Raw genomic sequence first — 15,244 nt, 5'->3', positions numbered from 1 at the left:
TCACACACGCCCCATTTCCTGTGCTGTTTTCAATATACCAGCTACACACAGGAGGCATCTTAACCCTTGACCCAGCAGCTCTCATCTCCAGAAAAATCACCCAGACAATAGACCAGTCTGCAGTGTTCTCTGGCCTCTGGAAGGCAAAGATGCACCCAGGCGTTTACTGTGACGGCATTGAATGCAGAAGCAGCAAAACGCACAGAACCTCCCTCCATCTCCATCAGACACACATGAGGACGATCCAGCGGCACGGAGGAAGAGAAATTAGGTGCAACAGAGGTTTGCCTTTTTTATTTACCTATTTATTTAGTGGGACAAGGTTTAAAACCAGACTGGCCCAGAGCGCTCAATCCTCCTGCCTCAGTCTTCTGAGTGCTGGAGTCACAGGCGTGTGCCACCACACCTGGTGGGAGATGATGAAGTCTGAGTACTGACTATTAGAATTGCATCAATTGCTTACTATAAATTAATTTTTTAAATAATGGCAGTGCTTAGCAACCAGTTTGCGGAAGTCCTGACTGTGTGGCCGTCAACCCTGAGGAGCCAGCCGGCACAAGCTGAATCCGGCACACCACTGGCTATAAATGAAGTATCTAGAAGAAGAGCAAGGTCACCGGGCCAGGCTTGGGAACCAAAAGGGTGTGACTTACAGTGCCAGTGAGGTCAGCTACCCAGTGTCCAGAAACCAACTCTATCTTTTTTACGTCCTCCTTATGCCACCTCTGACCTCAGCCACTTGCTGGACTCCAGCTGACTGACTCCTTACAATGCCCCAAAGGAGGTGCCCTGTGTAACACAGTGGGCAGAAGCCCCCAGAGCTCACTAAAGACCCTCCTGAAGGAGATGGGGGAAGTCAATATATTCTGAGGGGCACAACTCTGCCCATTCTGCAGATGAAAAGATTGAAGCTTGAGGTTGTCAATAGCACCCAAAGTAGAAGCCACAACCACCAACACTTGGGTGAGTCCCTCCAACCCCTTCTTCCTTCCTTCAAAGATCCCTGCCTTACCCTGGCACTTGTCACATGATGGGGACCAGCTCTTGCATTCCTGACTCTCGAATCGAGGTACACTCTCTACTAAGAAAGCTTCTGTCCCAGGACCATGTGACGTGACAGAGCCCTCGCTGGGTGTTTAATGTCCCTGCTCTGAGACTTAGGAGCAGCCTAGTCAAGGCTTCTGTGCGACACGTGGAGGAAACTGAGGCCAGGGTCATAAAGCCATCCTAGCAACAGCCTCTCGTCCTCAGTCAGAGTCCCAGGGCCCGATAAATATCCTGGGTAAGAGGAAGGGAGTGACCCAAACCGGCTCCCGATCACTAAGACCCTGGCAAGTGGACAAGGAAGGCAGAGACTTGCGATCTCTCCTGGCTCAGGGCTGGCGGCGGAAGACACTTCCTTCCCGGGTCATCTGAGAAGCCCTTGGTGGAGACACCACAGAGGATGTCATTATAAACATTGCAGACAAGCCAACGCCACAGGGAAACTGAGGCATGGGGCCGGATCTTCCAGAGTCCCTGGAGTCTCACACTCAAAACGAAGAGTAGAGGGTTCATCTCTCACCCCAGCAAGAGGCACCCTTTGGGGCAGGGCCACTACAGAAGGAAACCTGGATCATGAGTTCCAGGCCCCGGTAGGCAGGGAGCTGGAGCTGCAGAAACCAATGTGCCAGCACCTTCGAAGCAGACAGGAGCCTCAGGAGGCTGGGGAGACCTCCAGGCGGTGGTACTGGATTCCGCTGGGGTTCTGCCTGTGGCCAAAGCGCAGAGGAAACCTGCCAAGGAAACCAAGGATCAGAGAGCAGCAGGCCTTCGGCCTTCCCTGGGCAGGAAGAAAAGGACATCACGGCCCCCACCCTGTTCCACCCCTTCCTGATTCCTTCCTAACATGCATACCCCGTTCTCCAGCCTGGGCAGCTCCTCCAGGCTTGCGGGGTCTCCATCCCAGCCATGGTGCCCTTTCCAAACTCCAAGCCAACCCTTTCATGTCCCTGTGAGGACCTGTGTAATGCTCAGCCTAACATCACAGGCACACTGGCCTCCTGTGACTCTCTCAAACATCAGAATGGCCATCACTCCAGCCAGGGCCTTGCTCTTCCCTCCTTCCAGAACATTCTCCCTCCCCCTCCCAGCTCTGAAGTCACCTGTTCCCTCCCACCCCCACTCCCACCCCCATCCCCACTCAGGCAGGTATCAGCTCAGTCACGGGCTGCCCTGAACTCCATTTCACTCATTCATAGAGCGGGGTCACTGATGGCTGGGGTGTGCCTGCCACTGTTCCAGGACCCAGGATAAAAGCACTGGATGCCACAGGACACCCCCTACCCTCTGCAAGCAGGGTCACCATGTACCCGGGGGATTCTAAATACACCTCTGGTCAACAACCCAAACACCAACACCCTAGCTAAAGGAGCTGCTCTACGCCCACATTGCTGCGGCATTTTCGTCTCTGGGAGGTCAGTCCTATCCCCTCACCCCACCCCTACCTGTTCCTCTGAGCGGCAGGCTGGCTCAATATTACAATGACTTTAAAAAAAAAAAAAAAAAAACCCTCCAGGCCATCCCAGAAATAGAACAAGCAGCCAGGAACCTGGACTGTAAGAAAGGTGAGGGCATTTTCTCATCACTGCAGCGTCCCGTGGGGCGCCTGTCCCCCCTCTTTCCTCCCAGGGTACTAAGACTCTGAAATCCTGTTTGTGACCTCCAGACCGGAAGTGGTCTAACTCCATCTGGCTGCTCTGACCTTCCACCCTCCTCCCTCCCTCTTCCAGTCCCACGGGAGGGATCTCTTGTTCCTTGCCCAAGTCAGACAGGATGCCACCTCAGGGTCTTTGCACCAGCTTTCTCCCCCCACCTAGGATGCCCCTCCCCTCATCTTGACGTGGCTGCCTCCCCTCCTCACTGACGGAAGTCGCCGCTGCTCAGAAAGGTCCTCGCTCTAACTGAGCCACAACCCTGATCCTCTGTCCCTCTGTGCAAGTCTGGCCTCCCAGCAAGGTATGCGGCTTCATGTTTGTTCTCATTAAATATCATCAGTTTAGACCACTCCTCTTCAATGGTCTGTTGACTTATTTTCTGCCCCTTCCCAACTTGAACAGCAATTCATTGAGGACAGCACTCGTCATTCTTGACCTCTGCTGCATCCCCAAAGGCCTCAAACCCTGCCTGGGACATCGCTGCAAGGACTTAGTCTAAACACCTGGTGGAACACGGACTAAGCCCTCAGCTAAAGCGCAGGAGTCTAAGATTCGGTGGTGTTAAGATTCCAATACTCTGGGGGTTTGTAATTAATTCTCAATTCCTGTGAGAGCCTGGCATGGTGGCAGGAAGCTTGCAAGTATGAGGTCGGCTTAAACTCCACAGCAAGCCCTAAGTTAATGTGGTGGACTATATGGCAGCATCCCATCTCAAAAGCAGAATGTAGCTCAGGGCTAGAATGCTTGGCCACACATGCAAAGCCCGGGTTGGATCCCTTCACCACACACACACACACACACACACACACACACGGGAGTGCAGCCTTTAGGCCAATGCAGAGCCACTCTCAGATGGTTGGTACAAAACAGCTGAAGGAAAATGGCTTGGGGACAATGGCAGCAAGGCAGGAGGAGATGTGAGCACCTGGCAAAAGGAAGAGGACCCTGAGGTCCTGAAGGGCCCACTTTGGCGGCTCTGTCCCCGGCCCCAGCCCCACCCACCACGTACCTGTTCATCTGAAACTGCTGCTCTATCTCAGCCAGTGACTGCCCTTTTGTCTCCGGAACAAGCAAGTAGATGAAGGCCAGGCCAAGGACAGCAGTCAGCCCATAGATCAGGAAGGTCCAGGCCAAGCCGATGGCACCTTGGGACACAATGTTGAGAGTGTGGGCCAGGAGATGAGCACCCTGCTCTTGAGGCCCAGGCTACCCAACAGGTCCAAGGTACAGAACCAACAGTTCAAGTTCACCCTTGCAAGGGCCGGGGACGGCCGGTTTGCAGAATGCCTGCCAAGGCTCTGGCTGTCACCGAGGCTGAGGCCACCAACACGGTAAGGGCAACTTGTACGGAGGGAGAGGTCCCTCGGAGTCAGAACACTTGAGTGGAGGTGTGACTAGCTGCAGGGACCAGCCATGGCAATGGTGGCTGCAGAGCTTCTGCTCTAGAAGGCCACAAAGGGTGACTCTGTGTATCTGATCCAGGAGAGCAGGAAGATAGGAACCACTGCTCCAGCCCAGAGGGGAGGGCTCTACCCAAGGCTAAGGACCACATCAGTGATGTCACCAGAGGCCGCTAAAGTCAGGGGGCCCATGACAGGGAGAGGTGTAGTGGGTAGCCATTCCAGCTTTGACCTGGAAGTTCCAACCCCCATCGAGGCTTTAGTAACGGTCACATCTACAAAGCGGGGCTGAGAGAGAACCCTGAACACCCAAGATCCAGATGTGCAGGCTCTCTTGGTTCCTGGACCCTGAACACTGGAGGTAGACCGAGCAGAGTTCTCCAGAGAACACTGCTGGACTGCGCTACACCTTTCCCAGACCCTGTTACCTATCCCTTCACTTGTAAGTTACCCCACAAAATAAACCTCCCTTTTAACTACGTGGAGTGGCCTTAATAATTTCACCAATAGAGAGGGGGCTTGAAGGAAGCGACTCTGTAGAGGGGGCTGTCAGGTTCTGTGTGGGTGCCTTTCTCCCTGGCAGCCAAGACCACCCTTCCGTCAGCTTCCCTGAGCGGTGGGATCTGCCCTAGGCTGGTTTGGAGGGCCAGGCTCCAGTCCTCTGACAACTGGCTGGACTTGGGAATTACACATTTCCTCATCTGTGAAATGGGCTTGAGGGTAGGGCAGGACTCACAATGAGTCTCTCCTCTCTCCCCTCCCTCCCCTCTCTCCCTCCCTCCCCTCTCTCCCTCCCTCCCCTCTCTCCCTCCCTCCCCCTTCTGTCTTGTTCATCCACCCCACATAAAAATGTCTGGGGACAGGGGCATCAGGGAGAAGGAATGCCGTGTGAGTGACTTCTCCAAAATGTCCCCACAGCCTCAAGGGCTAGACATGGAAACACTTGGCCATGCGGAGTAGAAAAGTAACCCCGTCCTAAGAGCTGTCCAGACTTAAAGGAGCCCTGGACATCAGAATAGCACCAGCCATTGGCTCTGGGAGGGACAGGTGAACTTGTTGAGCCAATGAGGGCTGGGCCCGGGACTCGGGCTGCACTAGAGGCCTGCTGGCAGCCACCTTTATACCATGAGGCAGGAATGACTGTGAACAGCTGAGGAAGAGTCAAGGTCAGTCCCTGAGGTGGGAAACCCACAACTGGCTCTGTCCAAGGCCACCCACCCCACTCACTCAGGAGGTGGCTGGAGATGGAAAATTCCCTTCTGGTTCACAAGCTGGGCTGTATCAGGTCTCACGCTGCTGTGACCCAGCCAGTTTGGGAGCTTTGGCTCTGGTGAAAACTGTCCCCAGGTCCAGATGGACGTGGCCCGGGCCGAGGCCGGAGTACTCACCAATGAGGTCGAGGAAGGAAAGGCTGATGAGGAGGTTGGCCGCCCAGTTGAAGCTGCTGCAGAAGGCGAACGCTCTCCCACGGATCTCCGCCGGATAAATCTCACTGAGGACCAGCCAGGTCACTGGGGCGAGAGCAAGAGCATTTGTGGGCACCCGTGAACTGGACAGGCCACCTCCTGTCCTCGTTAGCTGAGCCCTGCGCCACATTCCTACCCCCAGAGTCCCCCAGCTGCACACCCCAAACCCCTGTGAGAATCCCGTGAGTGGCCACAGTCTCAAGTTCCTGGGACACAAGACGTTCAGTGCCAGCCCAGAACAGAAGGGTCCTAGGCAAACTGGTATGTCTGGTTTTTATCTGACTCCTTTTAGATAAAGCTCTTCTGATGGAGTCACTTAGGGATAGATCCAAGACTGAAGAGACCTGGTTTAAAATTTGGTGATGGGTGTGGGGAGCCTTAAAAACTTGCACGTGTAGGCTTCAGCTCTGGAGGAACCCCTTGATATAAGGAACCCCGAAGCCTCAGTCACCCACCATTGAAGTTCGAGTGTCCCGAGACTGAGAAGGCCCACTAAAAGGGACCGAAGGCTCTGGATTTACCGCCTACCTGGTCCAAATCCAAAGGAGAAGGCACTCACATAGACCATCATGCAAACCAGTGCAGACCAGCAAAGCAGAGTATGCTCCAGGATGGGACCCGGGGGAACCGGGGAGGTGGCATTAACAGCTGGTCCCAGGGACACTGTGGTGACTGGATGGGGCTTGGTCCCCTCAGTGGCTGGCAGGACTGGTTGTCCTTGGTCCCCACCGGTCCGTAGTACTGGTGGTGGAGATGAACCCTTAAGCAGACCTGAGCTTTGAGGCAGGTCCACCTGCCGAGTGGCGTTGGATGTGGCCAGGCAACTGGGGCCTGAGTCCAGAGACACAGCAAAGCTGACCAGGCCTATGCCACTGACAGACAAGGCCATGAGAGCACACCCAGAAAGCAGAAGGGCCCTACGGCCTGCACGGTCCACCAGCCCCGTGGCGGTCAGGGTGGCAGCCACCTTCACAGTACCAAGCCCCACAGAAGCCAGCACAGCTGAGGAGCCTCCGTGGAAGCCCACAGAGCTGAAGATGGTGGAGGCATAATACAGCACATTGGGCTGTCCTGTTAGCTGCTGGAATAGCACCAGTCCCAATCCTACTACAGTCCGGCTCCGCATGCTGTCCAGGGTCTTGAAGAGGTCCAGAAAGGTGTACCGTGGCTTCCCCGGGCCGGGTTTGCTGGCCTCCCCTCCCTGGAGCGGGATGAGGTCTTGGTGGGCTGCTGTGCCCTGTGCGTCGGCAGGGAGGAGAAGGAGGCTGAGCGATTGCAAGAGAGCAGGTGCAGCTGCCCAGCCAAACATGTGCCTCCAGCCCCAAGGGCTGCCAGCCAGCACATAGTTGAGAGCATAAGAAAACAGGATGCCCACAGTGATGCCCACCTCATAGAGGGACACCAGAACCCCCCGCTGCCGCGGCCCCACCAGCTCTGAGACGTAGATACAGCAAGCCATGGAAGACAGTGAGATGGCGAAGCCGACGGATGAGCGGCCCAGGAGCAGCCAGGGTAGTGAGCCGGCCAGACCCAGAATCAGGCTGCCAGCCAGCAGCACCACATTGCTCCCCAGGATGGCCCGTCTCCTGCCATAGCAGTCAATGAGGAAGCCCCCCACCAGGGAAGCGAGGAGCGCCCCCAAGAGCAGACTGCCCACCAGGAGCTCCTGCTCCAGGCAACTCAGCCCGAAGTCCAGCTGTAGTGGTAGCAGGGCACCGGATATGACCGCCAGTTCATAGCCAAAGGTCAGGCCACCCAGCAGGGACACAGAGGCACAGAGCAGGAGGACAGGTGGGCGATGGCCTGGAAAACAAAAATGACGGGGCTAGAGTCTGTGCATCACACCCTCCCTTCTGTGTGCCAACCCTCCATCTACCCAGCTGTCGGCTGTTCAACCGCCTGCCCTTCCTTCCTCCCTCCCTCCTTCCCTTCCTTCCATTGACACACTTCTTAGCTTTCCATCCCTCTAGCCATCTAGACAGACATCTATTTACTCTGCCTGTCTCCCCACACCCTTCCTCTCTCCACCCATCTACCTATACATATAGACATCTGATCAGTCAACTACTTCCCTTCCCTTTACTTCCTCTCCCTCCTTTCTCTCTTCCATCAACTCACATATCTATCCATCCATCCATCCATCCATCTACCCATCCATCCATTCATCCACCCACCCATCCATCCATCCACCCACCCATCCATCCATCCATCCATCACCCATCCATCCGTCCATCCATCCATCCATCCACCCACCCATTCATCCATCCATCTACCCACCCATCCATCCATCACCCATCCATCCGTCCATCCATCCACCCACCCATTCATCCATCCATCCACCCACCCACCCACCCATCCATCCATCCATCCACCCACCCATCCACCCACCCATCCATCCATCCACCCACCCATCCGTCCATCCATCCACCCACCCATCCATCCATCCATCCATCCATCCACCCACCCATCCATCCACCCACCCACCCGTCCGTCCATCCATCCATCCATCCATCCATCCACCCACCCACCCACCCATCCAGACAGCCGACTTGTCTACTCTGCCTCCTCCTTTCCCTCACAAAGGACCAGACTGTTGTGAAAGCTGTGCTTGGCTTCCCTCAATGAATTCTCACAGCAACCCTCTACCATCATCAGCATCATCTGAGCAGAACAGAGAGGTTCAAAAAAAAAAAAAAACAACCATTCTCAAGGTCACACAGTAGGGGTGGAGAGCTTTGGGGCTCTGGGCTGATCTGCAATGGTGGAGAGGCTGGAGTCCAGCAAGGGTGAGTGAGGGGAGACTTGAGGTGGCATAGACTGACAAGGGCCAGTTCGTGAGGGATTCCTTGGGTCAGCAGGACAATGAGGAATCTCATTCTTAGGGAGCACAAGCCTTCCATAGCTTACACAGGGAGTAAGGTAATTGGTGGTCTAATTTTTAAACAGTTGATTTCAATACTTTACAAAGTTGCTGAGTGAAGTGGTAGAGTCCTCTCAACGTCTAGTTATTCTTTTCTTTTTTTCTTATTTGGTTTTTTCAAGACAGAGTTTCTCTGTATAACAACCCTGGCTGTCCTGGAACTCACTCTGTAGACCAGGCTGGCCTTGAACTCACAGAGAACCGCCTGCCTTTGCCTCCTGAGTGCTGGGATTAAAGACATGCACCACCACTGTCCAGCTTCTGTTTTGTTTTTGTTTTTGTTTTTTTCCTTTAAGTTGGGGGGATTGAAGGGGAATGCAAAGTCACTTTAATATACATAGTAATGAGGTCAGGACAATATGTTAGACAGTCACAAGAGAAAACTCTATTGTCATAGTTCGCCAATTGTGTGACACTAGATCAATCTCTTACTCTCTCTGAGGACTCTCCATGGTGCCCAGGCTGGCCTCAAACTTCTGGGCTCAAAAGATCACTTTGTCTTGGCTTTCCAAGTAGTTGGGACTATGGGTTCATGCCACTTGGCCCGGCTTCGATAGAGAGTGTTTGGATGACAAGGATCTCTAGAAAGCACTGTGTGGGCCTGGGAGTGCAGTTCAGAGGTAGAGTGCTTACCTACGGTGAATGAAGCCCTGGGGTCTAGCCTCAACACTGCCAAGGACAGGAAAATCAGTTGGTGGCAATCAGGGTGCACATCTGACCAGTTACTTCCCTCCTTAAGAATCAGAAAACTAAGCCAGGCCGTGGTGGTGGCTCATATCTTTAGTCCCAGCACTGACTTGAGAGGCAGAGTCAGGCAGATCTCTATGAGTTCGAGGCCAGCCTGATCTACAGAGTGAGTTCCAGGACAGCCAGAGCTACACAGAGAAACCCTGTCTCAGGGAGAAAAATCATGAAACTATGTGTTCCTATGAGACATTAAATAGGCTGTGACCCAGCAGGCCATAGGTTAAGGCAGGAGGAGAACACAGAAGACCAGCAGAGGAGGAAGAAGATAAAAATAGCCACCTACAAGGAACAGAAGGGCCACATGCCCAAGACTGTGGGATGAAGTCAAAGAGGCAGCCAGGTGATTTTTATCAGAGGCCCCAAAATAACCCACAATAAATTACATCTTCAAGTAAGGAAACTAGTAAAATTGCAAATGAAACAGCCCCAAGGAAGACGTGGAATTCATGAATTTAAAAGCAGATGTTAATGAAATGAGGAGGGAGTGGGAGAATCCACTACACCTTGAGGGTTTGCACAGGGTGAGAAAGAGACAGACACACAGACAGTGGGGATTATAAAGGGACTGTGAGTGGACACTGGAGAAAACCACAGAGCAGTGACCCAGTGTCTGTCAGCCACGATCCCTCAGCTCACGCGCCCTCAAGGTGGGTAGGTTCCTTCCTTTAGGCGTGCAGGGGCATCCCATCTTCAGATCCCCGTTTCCAGATCACGTGACCCTAACCAGTTAGAACTGGGTGCTTTCCAGTTCGGCCTGAGAGTTCCTGCTTTGCAAAGATCAACTTAAATGTATCGGCCACGCTCTCCACACTGCCCACTCCGCCCTCTACTCACCCAAGATACTGCTTCTTCAAGCATCGTTTCACACATGGGTTAAGTTTGGGGCTGCTATTTACACACACACACACACACACACACACACCACAGATCCATTTTTGTCATCCAACAGCAGCACTGTCTAAGAGAATGTTCTAGAACACAGAAACTTCTGCACCTGCCCTATTACACATGGAAGTAACCAGCTGTGAGTGTGTGTGTGTGTGTGTGTGTGTGTGTGTGTGTGTGTAAACAACTGGGCACTTGAATGGCAGCTAATGTGATGGAGTGCCTCAGGTTTCATTTCCATTAATTTACTTAGAAAAATAGTCTCTTAGTGCCCATGACCTTCAGAAGAAAATTCCTTTTATTATTAATAATAATAATCTTAATAACTCATGTGTTTGGTGACTGCCACATTGGCATTGGAGTTGTACAGGTCATTCTTAGGTTTAAGTCATACATTTAAACATAGATATTTCTGGAAGCATCTAGGAGCAGCCAGCAGCATCTGTCACTCCCACCCCCCACTCCAGACCCAAGGAGAACGTTGGTAATGTGATAGTCAGATTTACGGAGAGCAGTCTCTGGTCCCGGCACGGCTTTGATCACCAAGCTTAATAACTCATTTGAGTCTCTCCACAACTTTATGAGGTGCGCTTCGGAATTACCGTCGAGGGAATAAACTCATGAGAGGAAAGGGGAGGAGCCTTCCCCAAAGCTGAAGCCGGGTGGTAGGCACTCCCAACTAACAGACACTTGTGTGGTAGGATTTGGTCCTGGTCTCTCCGTCCCGCCTCTTCCCAGCCGTCAGTCAATTTTTATGCGGAGGCAAACGTTCATGGTGGAAAACTCATCCCGTTTTTCACCTCTTCCTTACCCTTACCCAACATCCTGCCATTCATCACCCCAAAACTGCTGCCTGGCCCCACTATCCTCTCCTCCCTTGGTCCCTGGAGCTCACTCTCAGAGGTTCTGTCAAGATTCATGAGGTGACTGTTACAGCTTATACATGAATTGTCCCCACAAAAAGCTCATGTTATAGGGGGACTTGAGCCCCAGCTGATGGTATTATTTGGGAAGGTTCTGGAAACATTAGGATGTGGGACCTATTTGGAGGCAGTAAACAAAACCAAACACTCTCAAATGTGAAGTAAAAAATACTTTGCCTACTTTCAAGATATTCTCTTGGGTATTTCATTTGCAGTCACGGAAAGTAACTAATACAGGAAGCTGGTACCAGAAGTGGGATTGTTGCTGTGGCCGTACCTGGCCACATGGTTCTTAGACCTATGGACCTGGTTTTTGTGAGGGTTTTGAAAGAGTTTAGAGATATGACTAGAGATTCCCAAGAATGCTATCATCAGGGCTTAATGAGTGTGTCCAGTAGGAACTCGGAAGACCAGAGCACCAACACGAATACAGACAGTGATGGCCAGGCCTGTGAGACTTCAAACAGGAATTAAAACCCTATTCAGAATTGGACTAGAGGCCATCTGTTACATTCCAACAGAGAATTTATGTACAATTTGTCCACAGCCTGGGAGTCTGTGGGAAGCTAAATTTAAATGTCGTATTTTAGGCCCAGTGAGAAGGTCCAGGAGGTAAAAGTGTTTCCTGAGCAGGCCTGACAGCAGGAGTCTGAATCCAGAGCCTGCAGATGCCAGATGAGGGTGTCACATCTGTAATGCAGCACTCCTCTGGCAAGGTGGGGGGCAGAAAGAGTAGTATCACCCAGAGGCTGGGGACAGCAATCCTGGAGCTCACAAAAACAACCAGAGACCCTCTCTCAACAAGGAGGAAAGAGAACGGATTACCAACGGCTGTTTGTTCTCTGACCTCCATATTCACAGCACGGCACGTGTACTCCGGTATTCCTCTTCTTACCTGTCTACACACATTCTCTCTCTCTCTCTCTCTCTCTCTCTCTCTCTCTCTCTCTCTCTCTCTCTCTCCACACACACACACACACACACACACAGGGGATTTTTTAGAAGTGATTTTTAATATTAATATTTTTAGGCCGGGCGGCAGTGGTGGCGCACGCCTTTAATCCCAGCACTCGGGAGGCAGAGGCAGGCGGATCTCTGTGAGTTCGAGGCCAGCCTTGTCTCCAAAGTGAGTTCCAGGAAAGGCACAAAGCTACACAGAGAAACCCTGTCTCAAAAAACAAAAAACAAAACAAAATTTTAATATTAAGCTGGTTGTTAGAGGAATTCAAGCAGTCTAGCATTCAGGCTAGGACACAGCGGTTGCCAGCTGCTTTTTGCCAGGTTAACAGTAAGAGTTGGGAGCAAGAGCAGAGCTGTCCAGTCTGAGAAGCCTGTGTAAAGCTGGAGCTGAGGAAGGCAAGGTCTCTGAAGAGTCACACCATTAAAAAGTAAGCCAAGCACACTGTATTGGGACGACAGGTAGGAGGCTTTGTGGGCACCTCAGAAAGCCACCGAGTCCCAGCCACAGAAGCAACAAAGCTAGAAACTTAATTAAAAGGTTTTCCTCGGGGTACCAAGAGCCCCTGGGGGTACTGAGAGCCCCTGGGGGTTGGCCCAGAACTACCTAGGAGGTGGTTTCCTCAGGGTTTATATCACCATGATCAGCTGGCCAGGGTCTCTGAGGCCACTGCAGCCGTGGATCCCAGGGGACCCTGCTGCCCCTGGAGCTGATGGCAGAATGTTGGTGTGGAAACCCCAGGAAGCTAGAGGTACCAGAAATGTGGACCATACACCAAGGAAAAGCCACAGAGGAGCCTGCTCAGGCAGAGGCCTTTAGTCTCTCAGTTGCTGGAGACAAGGCTGTTCAAGCCCATGGAAGCTCATGACACCATGAGTCCCAGATGCCAGGCCTGGATCTCTGAGAACTACTAATTGTCTTTCTGGGTTCGAGTCTTGCTTTGGCCCAATTTTTCCTTGCTAATCCCCTGTTCCTCCCTTTTAGAATGAGGATGTTTATTCTCTGCCATGGCTGTCAGAGAATGGACCGCTCTGAACCTCATTATCTACAAATGGGATACTAGCCATATCCCAACCAGTGTTAGCTGCTATGGCTCTCACTGAACAGCCTCGCTAGGGTTTTAACGGGCAATTCAAGTTGCCCCATTCACTACTGCAGCTTAAAACCTCCAGCTTCCCCTGTCATTTGCAATGACATCCTAACTTTTCTTCACAGCCCTCAGAGCCCTGCACAATCTGCCCCCTACTCACCACCCAGCCCCCTCCCCTTATCCACTGAGCTGCTGGCTCCTGGCTTCGACCTCACTGTATGTTCCTGCCACCTGGAAGCTGGTCCCCCAGGGCTCAGCGAAACCCACTTCTAGGTAAGGTTTCGGGTCTACCTTAGCCCCCTGAGCGACCCAAGGAACACAGCTCCTGGCCTTCCTACCCCTGTATGTTCCACCACCCCTTGTTCACTACCTGTTCCCCCAGCTCCTCACCTCCAAGACGGAGAGCACAGTCTCCCTTGTTCACGGTGTCCCAGCCTGCGTGTGTGTGTGTGTGTGTGTGTGTGTGTGTGTGTGTGTGTCTTGAACTATATGCCCACCGAAGAGTGAGGCACTGACTCTCCCTTTGAGTGTTTGAATCCAGACAAGTTAACAGAAATCTTGGGTCCCTGAGGTGGCAAAGACATACGTGGGTGGACCTGCCTCCTCTCACTGAAGTCAAACCCAGCACAGGAGTTCTGTGGAACCCGTACCTGTCAGAGCCCTGACCTAGTGCAGTACCCAGCACTGAGGTGCTTAGCAACCTGCCTGGCTGGCTTGGCTCCCTGGGCGCATGACCCAGTCTGCAGATCCGCAGTCTTCCCAGATTCCCCACGCCCCACCCTCACCCCTTACCCCCACCCCACTCCCGGCAGCCTCAGCACCCCAAAGCGACCCTGTCTGCAGAAGGTCTGTCTGCAGAATTGTCTCACGGGAACTCCTGGGGGCTCCCTGAGGCCAGGCCACTCCCCAGGAAGGCGGATTGACAGATGGACGAGGGGAGGGAGGAGCGCTTTGCCCTCCGCGGGGTCCCGGGAGGCCCAGGCCTGCAGCTCCCCGAGCCCGGAGCTCCGGAGCCCCGACTTACCCATAGCTAGCAAGAGGTATGGGCTGGGCTCTGGGCCCCCCGGCACGTCCTGGTCAAATCCCTGTTGTAGCAGCGGCGGACAAACTTTCCCCAGTGCTGGGGCCTGCGCCCTCCCTCCGCCACGCTGGCCAGCCCGGCCTGAGCCTGGGGGGCGGGACAGAGGGGAGCCTGGGACCGCCCCTCGACAGCCAATTCTGTGGCTGCCCGGCTGCCCTACAAGGGAACTTATTTCAAGTTTCCCTGGGAGGGACTGTCACTCTACAAATAGTTTCCAAAGTCATTGTGGCACACCCTTCACTTGCCTTCGCAGTGTACACACACACACACACACACACACACACACCCTATATCAGGCCTCTCCCATGTACACACACACCATATCAGGCCTCTCCCATGTATACACACACACACCAGACACCCTGTGCCAGGCCTCTCCCATGTACACACACACACACACACACACACTGTGATGGGCCTCTCCCATGTGTACACACCTCCCCACCCACCCAGCACCTCTGACACCCCAGGCATTCAGCACCATTCACTCTTGATGGAGGTCTGGGCCACAGGAATGCTAGCCTAGACTTGGGGTGGCCCAGGGAACAAGGCAAGCACGCTCCGTGTTCCTTAGGAGCTTGCTTTCTAATGGCGGCGGAAGAAAGTGAACTAAAGGAGCCAGAAGAGCCAGCTACATAAGGAAGGGCCCTGGGCCAGGCAGTTGGGGTCGGCTGGGTTGGTCTAAGGAGGGGGAACTTCAGCGGGGGCCTGAGGGACCAGGCCCAGGGAACAGCAAAGGAGGAGCATCACAAGTGAAGGCTGAGGAGCCTAGGAACAGAGGAGTGGGTGGGCCAGGGACAGATAACCCGAGACAGGGGGCAGAGCCAAGAAGGTGGGTGGGGAGGATGCTGGGAGCTGCGTTTAAGACCTCCCCTGTGCTGGGCAAATGCTCTACCACCGAATCCATCCCCAGTCCCGGAACAAGGAGTTTTATCCCCACTGAAGGAGACAACTAAGCGTTCTGATGGGTACAGGAGCCAGGCTGAGAGCTGGGCAGCGGGCAGCAGAGATGCAGCTATTTGGGGTCAGACGATAGTTGGATGGAGGCAAGTGGGCAAACCAGAGGAGACTTGGTAAG

General features: G+C 53.5%; 1 protein-coding gene across 1 annotated transcript; it reads right to left on the bottom strand.

Moving 5' to 3' along the window:
* Nucleotides 1–275: 275 nt before the first annotated feature.
* Slc2a10 (solute carrier family 2 member 10) lies at nt 276–14,253 on the bottom strand. Its single transcript, XM_028868501.2, has 5 exons — nt 14,110–14,253; nt 6,091–7,365; nt 5,485–5,607; nt 3,706–3,841; nt 276–1,775 (listed from the first exon to the last, which is right to left on the bottom strand). The coding sequence occupies exons 1-5, from the start codon at nt 14,111–14,113 to the stop codon at nt 1,697–1,699; spliced, it is 1,617 nt and encodes a 538-aa protein (XP_028724334.1). The 5' UTR covers nt 14,114–14,253; the 3' UTR covers nt 276–1,696.
* Between the last annotated feature and the right edge of the window lie 991 nt (nt 14,254–15,244).

This window comes from Peromyscus leucopus, chromosome 4 (assembly GCF_004664715.2).
Source record: "Peromyscus leucopus breed LL Stock chromosome 4, UCI_PerLeu_2.1, whole genome shotgun sequence".
Lineage (NCBI taxonomy): Eukaryota > Metazoa > Chordata > Mammalia > Rodentia > Cricetidae > Peromyscus > Peromyscus leucopus.
The sequence above is the reverse complement of the archived record's forward strand: the minus strand, read 5'-3'. Positions and strand labels throughout refer to the sequence as shown.